The 13,647-nt window shown below is 40.1% G+C and overlaps 1 protein-coding gene across 1 annotated transcript in view; it reads right to left on the bottom strand.

Moving 5' to 3' along the window:
- Positions 1-10,105: 10,105 nt before the first annotated feature.
- Positions 10,106-13,647, bottom strand: part of LOC139711489 (uncharacterized) — a 35,531-nt gene continuing 31,989 nt past the window's right edge. Inside the window, exon 2 of the mRNA XM_071623367.1 lies at positions 10,106-11,415. Coding sequence (XP_071479468.1) covers positions 10,106-11,415 — 1,310 coding nt within the window. The remainder of the gene's footprint in view (positions 11,416-13,647) is intronic.

Genomic DNA, 13,647 nt, shown 5'->3' with positions numbered 1-13,647 from the left:
ATTCCAAACTCAATCTTTCAGAGAGCTGTTTCTATTAACTTGTGCCATTACCTTTTCATGGGAAGGTGGGCAGGGTTTTTGACATAACTAGCATGACTCCATTCCTTTAAAAAAATGCACTTTGTCTATCTAGAAACATATGCTTCATTGTAATATACTACATTCATTATATTGACTTACTGTAGCACACAGGGTGTTTGTGTATCCAATTTTCTAAGTTTTTCTTCCTTGCAGTGTAATGTATGTATCAAAAATGTTCTATACAGCGTATGAGCCAAGTAAAGCGCAACTTGTTCCTCTGTATCTTTCGTTTTCTTTTTCAGTTTTGGGGACTCTTTAAAATTTTCTATGCCACTTCTGTATTATGCTACAGTGAATAAAATTGCATACCTTGATACTCAAGTGGAAGATTTTGTGGATACAGTATAAGTATTTCATTCTACTATTAACAGCTATGTATTTTAGTAACTTCACCGTTCTTTTTTTTTTTTTGAAGCAATGCATTTGTGTCATCAAACTATAGAAACATACTTGTCATACTCAACAATTAGTACATGTAACAGTTGAATTGGATTTTTCCTCATGCCACAGAATATCTGCTCCCATTGATCTCATGCATTATGTGGATGATATATTTTATATGTTCTACTATCATCTTAGGCTGTTTAATAAAGAGGTGCTGCTTCATACTCAAAGAAGACATGGAGGCCATCGAAATGAAAATGTGCAATAATGTTTGCCGAAACCGACCATCTTGAAAATCTTTGCGCCTGCACGATATCCATATGTTACCTATTTTCCCTTTGAAAATACATATAATCTACCTATGCTTTTCATAGATTTGTCCATGTATTCCCTGATGTTTTGAAGATTTTAACAAGTATGGTTATGGGCATGGAAAATTGTATTATCTAGCAGTAACTAGAACTGATAAGAAGCAGTGTTTGCAACACAAATTTCATTTGTGTAGAAACTCGGAGTGTCAAAGACAAGTGGAGATAGATGCTCTCAGCAGGTGAGGGGAATGAGGGAGGAAGAATCGAAAATTTTCATGTAAAATCTCTTTATTCATTTCATATACAAAGCATAATGTTGAGATAATCATATTTTTGCTGTTGTTGAAAATTTGATTCTTCAGTAAATGAGCAATAATGTGTTTTTGTTTTTTTATGCCTCCGCCACGAAGTGGTGCCGGAGGCATTATGTTTTCGGGTTGTCCGTCCGTCCGTCCTTCCGTCCGTCCGTCCTTCCGTCCGTCCGTCCTTCCGTCCGTCCGTCCTTCCGTCCGTCCGTCCGTCCGTCCTTCCGTCCGTCCGTAATGAATTTTGTGGACAGGGTAACTACCAAAACCTTTTGAGGTATCCTAATGAAACTTGGCATGTATGTGTATTAGGGGGTGAAGTTGTGCCTATCAACTTTTGGGTGCACATGCTCAAGGTCAAAGGTCAAAAGGTCAAGGTCAAATGCTTAAAATTTTACTATTTCCCTCATATCTATGCAATGCCTGAAGATATTTTCTTGAAACTTAGTGTATACATGTACTACCCAATTAAGATTCTCTGGTGAAAGTTTGGGGTCATGAGGTCAAAAGGTCAAAGGTCAAAAGGTCAAGTAAAATGTTAAAATTTTACTTTTTTCTCTGTATCTTGGAAATTGTTCAAGGTATCTTCATGGAACATAGTGTATATGCATCTACTGACTGGCAGTGGTTATCTAGGGAATTTAGGGTTCATGGGGTCAAAGGTCAGGGGTCAAAGGTCAAGGGCAATACTTCAAAATCTTACTATTTTCCTTATATTTATGCAGTGCCAGCAGGATATATATTTTTTTAAACTTGATGTATGCCTGTCTAACCCAATAGAGATTCTCTGGGATTTTTTTTTTTGCCAAGAAGGTCAAAGGTCAAAAGGTCAAAGATCAAGTGAAAGTGCTGAACTTACTTTTTTCTCCATATCTCGGAAGTGGCTCAAGTTATCTTGAAACTTAGCACATGCTGAATTTATGTATGTTCTGCCTGACAGTGCTTCTCTTATAAATCAAAGGCCAGATGAAAATGATAACAATTTACTGTTCAATACAGAAATTGCGCTTTTTCTCCATACCTTGAAAATTACTCAGTGCATAAACTTATGAAATGGTCAAAGTCAAGTTAAAGTTCTTAAATCCCCAAATACATGCTCTCCTATTCATCCAATTAAACATAGGTCAAGGAAGGTAAACATTCAATACATTTGTGACAAACATGTCATTTTAATATTTTGCCAATTTTGTGAAAATGTAATCACACATTGTCCACATGTACTATAGACCTATTAGGAGAATCATGCATTATGGCGGAGGCATACCAGTCGCCATAGCGACATTTCTAGTTAAGGAATGCACTAATTGCCTTCATGTTTGCAAGTTCTTCTGCACCAAGCAAGGGATTCCTGTTCTGCACAAACCATTGAAATAGCTCAAGCTCGTTTCTCAGCTAGGAGTGCTAGCTCTGTTTTGTTATGTGGATGTGCAGGGAGCCATGCTGTCTTCTAGTACTCCGATAAAGTATTATCGATACATCATTGTGAAACTTACGTCGTCTGTGGGTTAAGCATAAAAGCGTTGCTCAGTTTCTGCTGCAGGGTGTAATATGGTGCAGCAGGGTGATGCTTAACCCTTTGAACCACAAGCTTCATCATTTCAAAACCAAAGAATGCAGAGGATAATTGCCAAGTTGGCAGACTATTCTGATATATGTAAACAACTATGATGTAACCGTAGGGTACTTAATGAAAGTTCACCACTATGTGTATCCATTCCGTATTCAATTTTGATGCCGCAAACAAGTTGTGCATGTGGCAAGCATGATGGAAGTGAAGGTAAAACAGCTGGCAGGAAATATTTAGTGATAGAGGCTACTTATTTCTTGCCTTGGTTTTATGCCTCTGCCCGAAGGGTGCCGGAGGCATTTTTTTTTCTTTTTTTTCCCTAGTATCTACAGAGGTGATGTAATTTATGGAAGCCAAATGCATTATGATTTGATGTAGATTTCATTTTAAACAGCAGTTACACCATCCATGTGCTGACTGACAATCTCATTGTGATCTCTATGGTCCTACTCTTCAATCACTTGTTGACTCCTTCATTGATATGGTGGTGACATGTTGTTGTGTTTTAAAGAAAGAAGAAAGAGAGAAAAAATGGGGTCCTATACAACAAATAATGTGTTGACATGGTGACATGGTTTTAAATATTCAGTGTAGAATTTTGAAAGCATTAGCTGTAATTAAGAAAGCCAAGTGTCATTAACGTACATATTCAGTTTATTTCTTCATTGATATTTGTATGGAGGGGTTTGTTAGTAATGCTTGAAAAGGGGAGGGGGGGGGGGGGGAGATGGGAGTAAGCAAATAATCCCTTTGCTATATTTTTGCAATAGTTTTTGTCATAAAGGAATTTGTACTGTGTCTCCCTCCTGCCTTCAGCCCTCATCTTAACACATAATTTAGTTCTCTATACTTTTAACAGCTCCCAATATGAGGGATGATGATTCTGTTTGTCAATATGCATTTATTTGTATATTACATCATGTGCTCTAGCTCCTACACAGATAGAAGTCTTCATGGTCCATCCCTCCCCCCCCCCCCCCCCCCCCCCCCCCTTTTCGCCATAGGTCAGAAATTCAAAATAGCTCAGTTCGGTACCGTTAGTACAGCACATGTGGTTCAGGCAGGAGCAGTTCATGATTTTGTAAGCTTGGGCGAGTTGTGAAGATTTCTGGGGGGTGTTTCATCAAGTTAGTCAGCGCTGACAATTTGTCAGTCTCTGACAATCACCATGGTAACAGTCAGTGACCAGAGCATCTTAACCAATCAAAACCAAGGATTTTGCTGAAATTGTCAGCACTGACAACTTGTCAGCACTGACAACTTGTCAGCACTGACTTAATTGATGAAACACCCCCCTGATGTAGTACAGACTAGTCAGGGGAAATGGAATAGAGCGGGAAAATGCAAAGTTATGTCTTGTGACCTTAGTTGGGGATGGAGATTATGTGAGTAGGGTGCATGATAACTTGGTGTGTTCATTTGTGTGTGTGTGTGTGTGTGTGTGTGTGCATGTGAATATGAGTGGGGGCTGGTACATTGGTATATAGAAAGGTACAGATGGCAGGATGTTGTTCTGAAAGAAGTTCTGAACAAATCCCTACAATTTCATTTCTCTTTATCATTATTGTTGTCATCACCACAAGTACAATGTATCATTTGTTGTGTCAAGTACATGTATATCATGTAATATAAGAGGGAGCAGTGATGATAATCGTCAGATGTTACTTAAGTTTGCACATCGCTGATACATGTACCATGCCAGTAAGAAATGCTCATTTATGAATAAACCATGAAATGATAACACTGAATCTAACACTTATGTGTGATTTATGGACTTTCTGGTCTTAGATTTGTTTTGTTTTATAAATGTACATGTTTTCATATTCTCAGCATCACATTGTGCATTCATCTCCTTCCAGTACATGCATGGATTAAAGAAGTTATTTACTGATAGCAATAGACCAATAATGAGTAAGTCGTGACTACCTGTATCAGTATGGCATATCTTCTGACATACTGTAAAGCTAAAAATTTTCATGTCCTTGAAATTTTCGCAAATTTTGCGAAGAGCCAAAATTCGTGAAATTCAAATACATGTGAGAGTTCTTGTCTACCGTATATGCATTGAATGCCAGTGAAAATCTCAGACTAAAAAAGGCTGTCGGCTCCAATTCACAAAAAATGTCATACCTCGAATATTTCTAGTTGTACAGTAATATTCTCTGTGTAATTCATAGATGCTTAACAGTCCTAGTGACCTCTCTTGCAGAGAACTCCTAATTTAGGGCACAAGTCCCAAGTAAGCTCCAACGTGAATGCACATGTACTGTAAAAAGATGCAGCAATACAGGGCTCACACGTGTAAATAAAATAGAATGTCCCAGACCCCTTCACAAATTCGTACCAAAGATACCAAAATTAATGAAAAAAAAAATTAAAAATCAATAATGCAGTTTGGCAAAAAACTGAATAGCTGCAGATATTGAGTACGAATTCCTCTAAAAACTGCATTTTGTTTGGAAGATGAGAACTTTTCTCATAGAATTTGAAGGGACTATATTTTCATCGGGTGCATGTACAGAAAATAGGTGATTTTTTTGAGTGAAAAGAACTCGTAGTCTGGCTTTGTGGACCCTTGGACAGAGTTTGAGCAGAAGAACCCGCCATGGGAATTTGATGGATGAAAGGGTATATCTCACTTATCCAGGTTTGTGAAGATGAAATACCTCATTTCTCCCTGCTATTTTAGAGAAGTTTTTGAATTTTTACACACGTCTCTATGGGGAATTATTTACCCGTGTGAGCCCTACAATGTATTGTCCCAGACGTACGTCCTAGGGTGAAAGACGTTATCTTTTGTTTTCCTTGAGAAAAACGGTGATATTGATGGTGACATTTTCTATTCAAATCAAATGCCGAGTCACTTGCAAGCGACATTTTAGCCATATCTCTTGGCTTGCTGTTATGTAGTCAAATGATCCTAACTTTCTTTTTGATTTCTCGCACATTTTTGTCGATACTACTGAGTTGTTGCCATTTCACCATCATCCAGGAGAGATCGTGGAAAGATTCTCCTCCCTGATTCCTTCAAGCCAACTGTTCTCATCTAGATAGATTATATGACATCTTCTGCAAGCAGTTGCCCCATTTGTCCATCTGCTCACTTACTTATATTTTATTTACAAATTATTGTAGCCACTTTTTTTTTTGCTAGTTTTCATTTTACCTTTTTCCTGTTAAAATGAATGGAAAAAATGAAACTCATGAATAGGTCTGCTGTACATGTTTTAATTCCACGTTGTTAAGGCAAACATCGTTACATACTTGTATTGATATATTAATTGCTGGTGCACACGCACACACACACACACACACACACACACACACACACACACTGTATATATACACACACACTAGGCACACACACATATACACTGACATCATTTGTACACTTTCTTATTAATCCACTAAGTATCTTTATTTAATGTATCTTTATGTAATATGTCTAAACGAACTCGTGTTAATCGAGCTCCCTCGTGGCGTAATTTAAATGAAGATATTCTTTGATCTGTTTTGAATATATCTTGATCTGTTGTCAGCATCGCCAAGGGCAAATCATTTTCAGTAGGGCCCCATTTATTTTTTTTTTCCATTAACAACATAATGGGTTTTTCACTAATGTGCTTTTTCACGCAATTCAGCAACTCGAGAACAGTACAAAAAGACAATTATAATCTTCATTTCTTTGGCACTTGCTGATTTACTCTTCACAGTTTACAAAATGCACTGTAGTCACGTGATAAATTACAAACCATATGAACATTTTCATGAATGACAGACAACATTGTTTTTGAAAAGATACACAACATGGCACATTCATTAATTGACAGTAAAATTGCGGCTTTGCGATTTACATTGAGGCAAGAATACATTCCCCTGGTTAGAATAGTTGCTAGGTAGTTGGATGAAGGAGCGAATTGATAAAAACGTATGTTAACTAAGTGCATAGAAAAATGAATATATTAGAAGGTTGACTAATTACAAAGAGATTGTTAGATAGGTTGACAGATACATAGATGGACATAAATGGTCACGAAAGTAGACGTACATAGAAAGATGGACAAGATTGTAAATAATTATACAGATAGGTGTGGGTAGAAAATTAGGAGATAGGCATAGATGCACCGTCAGACAGGAGATAAGTGTATTTGGAAAGACAGACTTATTTCGAGCTGTTTCAGTCTTCATTGCTTTTCTCATTTACATTTTCAATCAAAGAGAGAAAGAGATAAAAGATAGATGGGGGATGGGGTTGGAGAGTGCAGATATTATAATCTCTCATAGACTTGAGTCGTTTAGGTGTACATTTCTTGTGACCCTTTTGCAACCCCGAATATTAGATTCCTTCCTTAAAGGGGATGGCTAGTAACTGATCAGTGGGAATGCTGGGGATGATTGTTCCAATCCTTGTGGGATTCATTTAAGAGTAAATTGTATATCTATTGTTGTGTGAAAATTATTTGCTTCAGAATGGTCTCATATTCAAGTAATGTGCAGTTTAATGTTTCCAGGCTAGCGTGCCTGGACAGTGACGGGGCATTAAACTGCACATTACTTGAATATGAGACCGTTCTAAAGCAAATAATTTTCACACAACAATAGATATACAATGTACTCTTAAATGAATCCCACAAGAATTGGAACAATCATCCCCCAGCATTCCCACTGATTCCCACTGATCAGTTACTAGCCATCCCTGGTATACAGAGGTAGGTAATTCAGACCTTTTCTTACCTCAGTAAAGTTTTTCATTTCGGATTAACGAACCTCTGTGCATGGGGACTTTATATTTTGTGCGTTTCGAAATAACGAACCTTCGGATTAACGAACCTTTGATTTCACTTGCGGATTAACGAACCGTCTGAATATTCAAACGAACATCACCCACCCTATAGCTAGGACTGGTACTCATGGGACGCTGTTAGCCGACACTATGAGACAGTGCACCAGTCGTAAATTTCTTGTCTTCCGCCCGACGTTGCTAAAAGTCACTAATCACGTCCTGCATTTTTCCCTTGTCTCTAAGTCTATGAGGGAAAGCCCCGTCCTTTTCCATCAACTTCAACTTCAACATCAACTTGATACTAACATAGTGTTAAGGGAAGTAATTATTCCCCTGCTTTCTGAAAGCGGTTTTTTATGTGGAATTCCCTTTATATTTTCTTTTCCTCATTTTCTGATTTCCTTAAAACCTTCACTGATGTGTTCTACTAATGTTGCGTGCTTTCACTCAATCCAAATTTCTCTTTGGGTTTTGGTTTCCTGTAATTTTGTGTCAGCTTTGGGTTTGTTAGTAGCCCCTAAGCGACAGACTTCCGAACTTTTGCATAAGGCATGCTCTGAAAAATGTGGTGGTGGTAAATTGGGAAAGAAAGCGCTGCGCCGGTGGCGGCGCAGCACAGCGACTAGACTTACCAAAACTTTGGATGAACATGGAATCACAAACTACGCCATCAACGATAACAAACAACAGCCACTTGTTACACAACTTTTACACATGCGCACGATGTAGAGAATGATTTCCATAGCAGACCTCGTTTGAAATCACTGTAAAATCACATTTTTGATCAAGACATTTTTACAAAATTCTGTATTGAGACGATTAAAATCACATCATATATACACAACCCCTGATTTGTTTTCTTACAAAATACGAACATACACTAATAAAGTACATGTAGGCCTATCAGCTCATGTCTACACTATACACATTGCAATCATCATAGAAATGAGATTGTGGTTTCGAAAGGAATTTCGTATTTATCAAACACATATTCTGTAAGCACATGACGTACGTTTATCACCTCTAGAAAAATAACAATTATCCCTTCCACTTTTCTACTTAGAACACTACATAATGCATACTGGTAATCTCAAAATGACTGAACTTTCGCAGCACAGAATACATCCTGTTCTCATTTTACATAGTTTTCGCCCTCAAGCTACTATATACCGTCATTATAAAGGAATGAATCATGAAAAATAGATAAACAAATACTAATCTATTTACTTCTTGCATTAATCTATCGTTTCAGACGCTTAATTGTTCTCTTCTGCAGCAAAATTCGAACTTCTTTCCCCCTTAAGCATAGTTCTGCAAACTCATCCATTCTGTTTTATTTGGTTGGAGAGTATAATTAATTCGAATATTTTGCGAGTTCGACACGCGGTCATAAATTTGATAGTGTAGAATATAGTCTTTTTAGTATTAACTATATAGGATCTGTCTTGATGCGCAGTATACAAGCGTTACTGTAATTACCATGGCTTGTTTTCTCACCAATAGGATCATGGAAAATTCTAATACCTTTTGTACTAGAAGCCCTACAATCATGATGGATGTTTATAGAGATGGTAGTTCAGTTGCGTCTTTAAAAAAAAAAAAAAAAAAAAAAAAAAAACTTATTTTGGAAGACACCTGAAGCATTCATAGGAATTCATAAGACGTATGTCAATCATGTTGCTTTCTCTTTACCAAAATCGTACGCAGTTTTGACAAAGCAGGTAGTAATGTTTTTCAAATCCTGTTCCAATGTCATCAACAGCTGAAATATGGCGGGAAAATAGGAGGGTTTGCTATTAAGGAGGGCCACGAGCTTAAAGGAGAATTACGTTAACAGCAGAGCCGTAAATGGTTTGCGACACTGGTCTATAATGATGGTGGGACTCCCCCATATCGCCTTGAGTGCAACGGAAAAAAAACTCGACCTTTATTTCTGAATCTTGACAATTCCTGTACAAGCTTTCAAACTTCCATCATGAATAGTTTCAAGGTTTAGACTGTGGTCATTAATTGTGTCCTTTGTCAGTGATAACCAGGGGCGGATCCAAGGAGGACCGCAACCGGCGCACGCCCCCCTTTATTTTTTGTTGAAACAAAAGAAATAAAAAGAAAAAAAATGGGGGGAGGGGTGCGTGCGCCCCCTTTAATTTTGTAAACGCGCCCCCTCTTTACGGAATTCCTGGATCCGCCCCTGATAACCGTCATTAGGGTGATGCAGTCAACACTAGCTCAGCCTACGATTAAATGTACAATATCTTCTTCTTTTTTTTTAGATCTTGATCAATAGCGTTGTTGATGTCTTCACTCGTTATTTTGCCACCTTATTGTTAGATTGTATCATATCTTCGGAGTCAATCTGCCATGTATATCACTGACGACGCATGGACAAAAGTCTTTGGTTCTTAACAGAGGCAGAGCATTGTTACGTAATAATTAGTTACGATATTATATCACAAGGCAGTTATCGAGCGTATTTCCTAGCTGAGTTCGACTTACTGTCAATGATATTCATGCTTTTACGCGTTACACGAGAACGTAAATGCTTCCAAACCACAGAACCAAATCATCTGCTGCTCAGTAAAGAAACGTGATTTTTCTTTTTAATCAAAAATTAGATGTATTTTGGCAAGAGTAAGAAACTAACAAGGATAAAGAAATGTTTTCTATCCATGGATCAGCAGGCGTGGTCGACAGATTTCTTTGTGAACCTGAAACTTGAGGTGCTGGATAAGGACCGACTGGACAGCGAGCGCCTCCTGCCGTGGCCGGACGCACAGGACAACACCGACTTGAAGGCAGCTCGAAACTTGGTCGAGATGAGATTGTAGAGGACAGGGTTGATGGCCGAGTTCAGATAGACGAGGACCCTGAATACGACGACGATGTCGAGGATCTGCCGCGTAGTGAGGCGATTGTACTCTTCGGGACTCGCCAGGATGCCCCAGAGGTTGAAGATGCGGATGGGCGTCCAGCAGACGAAGAAGATGGCAACGACGTTCACCAGCATGAGGACGACGCGCTGGTGGCTGCGTCGCGATATGGCACTGGTCGTGTTCGGTGGCGTCACGGAGGCACGCTTGACGGAACTCCGCGGATCCGAGCTCCGGCTCGACTTCGACGAGAGTGACGTCGACGTGTGGTGGCGCTGTATCTTGGATCCATAGATGGACATGACTGGTTTATCCTTCACTGAACGTAGCTTCCACGTCGACGGCGTATCCTGGCGTTGAAGAGGAGGCGATTGTGGTACGTTACTACTGCTGCCCTGACTTTGGAGCGCGCTGATTACGACGCCGCTGTCGTCGCACGAGAAATTTTCCTGTTCAGCGATGACGTGCAGGTCTGTTAACGGCTCTTGCGTCCCGTCGTCGAATTCCTCGTGCTCAGTTTGAGCCTCGGGTTTGCTGCCCCTGCAACACAACAACCTCGACCGGCATACTCGGGCAAGCCGATTCAAAAGGCTACAAACCCGGTGCGCATCTCCCGCGGACGACTTCTGCCTGCCGCTCGACTTGTCGCGAAGTCTGTGGTTCGTCGACTCCGCGTTGGGTTTGGTCCTGACGCTGCCGCTTTCCGACTCGTTCTCGCGCATGTTCGCCATCATCGTCTTATGCATTCTCAGCGTGATACCGATGACACAGTAAATGGTGGTCAGAAAGAAGCATGGCACAATAAAGAGAAGTACCGTGAGGATTGTCTCGTAGATTTTCTCCCACAGATTGTTCATGATTGGACCGCAATAGTTCTTCGTGACGCCATCGTGGACGCAGTACGGGGCGTATTCGATACTTATCACCAAGGGGACGTTCACAAGGGCGGCCACGAGCCAAACCGCCATGCAGATCAGAAGAGTCCGACGAGGTGTGCAGATATAATGTGCCTTGAAAGGGGTGCAGATTACGTAATAGCGTTCGACGGCGATGGCTAGGAGAGTGAGGATGGACGCACTGCTTGCGAGGTTTTCGCTGTAAATCACGAAGTAACCTGTGGAAGAAACATAATTGAAGTAGAAATGAGATTGCCACAAACAAGACCAAGTACATTAGATTGTTGTATAATCAGCTTAGAGGCACAGCCATTGTGCCACTTTGGGGAGGAGTTGACGATGTTTCAACACTGAATATCTTCTCTTCCAGTTCCCTACTTCAACGACCACCGCGCTTACCACCAAAGTCATCATCACCATCGCTACCATCACCAACACTACCACAACAATCCTGGCCATAACCACAACCACTATAACCACTACCATAACCACCAACGGATGATGTTCGTACTTCCGAAATGATATAAGGTTCGTCATTCCGAAGCACACTAGTTCTGCATAGGCCTACCTAGGTTCGTTGAATCGGAAATAAAATAGGGTTTATTAATCCTAACATTTTGTATCGTTATTCCAAGGTTTCGTTATTCCGGAGTCACGATAATCACTATTAACATCACTACCACAGCCATCGTCACCACTGCTATCCTTACCACAGGCAAAAAGAAATAAAAATGTCGTCACTATAACAATCAGCTACGTCGACACACCACACCACCAACATCATCATCATCACCACCACCCATATCATTACCAACAGCACTATCACCACCATTGTCATCACTCTTATAACCATTGCCGTCATCACCTACATCACCAACAACATCATCACTGGAGGTGGAGGTGTCGTGGCCGAGTGGATAAGAGCGCTCGTCTGTGAATGACATGAGCGTGGTATGGTTCGTGGGTTCGAGCCCATGCCAAGCCCGACACGTTTGCCCTTCAGCAAGGCACTTTATCCACATTGCTTGTTGTTGTTATTAGATTTTTCTGGCGTACAATTCGTGTACCGAATATTGACGCCATCTACGTGCGGGTCTCTGTATTTTTTTGGCTTTCGTTGTTGTTACCGTACTTTTCGTGAGGGGTCCCAGGTCCGGCGTCAGTGAAACCTTCCTCTCACTTTATTCGTTTGTGTTCTGGGTTGCATCTTCTGGACAATCCGGCTCTGTACTTTGAGCAGATTTCTCAGCCTCAGGAGGCCTAGTCCCCTCCGATGCGCGAGAGGTGTTTACCGTGCCAGGACCTGTTATTGACGCCTCTAAATCCGATATATCAATAAGTGATAAGTTAAGGGAAAAAAAAGGGAAAAAAAAAAGGGGGGGATCGAGAGGAAAGACACATTGCTGCTCTCCACCCAGGAGTATAAATGGGTACCCGGTAGGATGAGAAAGCTTATGTTGGTTGATCAGCATGTGCGCGCCTGTAAAATGGCTGCGACTGGCTGGAATGCTCCCCAGGGAGTGGAGAATGAGCACTGTTAGTGCTGGTTGGAAATAATGTATGCAGTGACCGGGGTAATAATAGTCTGTAAAGCGCATTGAAACCCTGAAATGTGTGAAATGCGCTATATAAAAACCAGCTATTATTATTATTATTATCATCACTATTGCTACCATCATCACGATCATCATCTTTACAAGTGCCATTACCATTACCATCATTACAACAGACTTTCTCCTCACCGCAATATAAGATCATGCTTAGGATGATGGAATAATGCAAATTACGTTGTATATTTACATTATGAAATTGGAGAGGTGCTACTTTGATATAATGGTTATGGTTGATGAGAGTCGATTATACAATATCTGCCCACTCGCGAAATGGAGATGTTTAGTCATTAGAAAGTTTTTGTCGTGCTTGTTTTGACGAAGATACAGGATGTATGTACAAGTTGACGTAAAGCTTGAGGTTTAGCATAAAATCTTCAAGAGAAATATAATCACAGTACTCGATTTATAAAAAGAACTTCCATTTTCAAGTGAAACCGGTCATATCATGCACAAAGTGTCTTGAATCCGTTTTGAATTTCTCAACATTTTGTGACTGAAAACACACATTTTCCCATAAGGTGTGAGATCGATTTTCATATCCCAAGATATAAACAACATTGCAAATTGCACTCTCACTGTAACTTTCAGTGACCTCAGCAAAATATCAGAGAGATGAGTGGACATTTTATGGCGCAATTAAAGTCGAGATGAAACTCATGATCATTTCTTCAGTACCAGCAAGAAAATTATCCGGTAAAATGTCACTGATTTTAGTGGTATTGAGAGTGGGCTAGGGTTGTAATTATGATGTTCCCATTTCTTGTCGTAAACGCCAGGTGCCCGACATTCATTTTACAGCTATGGTTGCTCCTTATCTGTCACCCCTCGAGGCGAATC

This window comes from Diadema antillarum, unplaced genomic scaffold (genome assembly GCF_040938485.1).
Source record: "Diadema antillarum isolate AM-2024a unplaced genomic scaffold, OU_Dant_1.0 seq00001661_RagTag, whole genome shotgun sequence".
NCBI lineage: Eukaryota > Metazoa > Echinodermata > Echinoidea > Diadematoida > Diadematidae > Diadema > Diadema antillarum.
The sequence above is the reverse complement of the archived record's forward strand: the minus strand, read 5'-3'. Positions and strand labels throughout refer to the sequence as shown.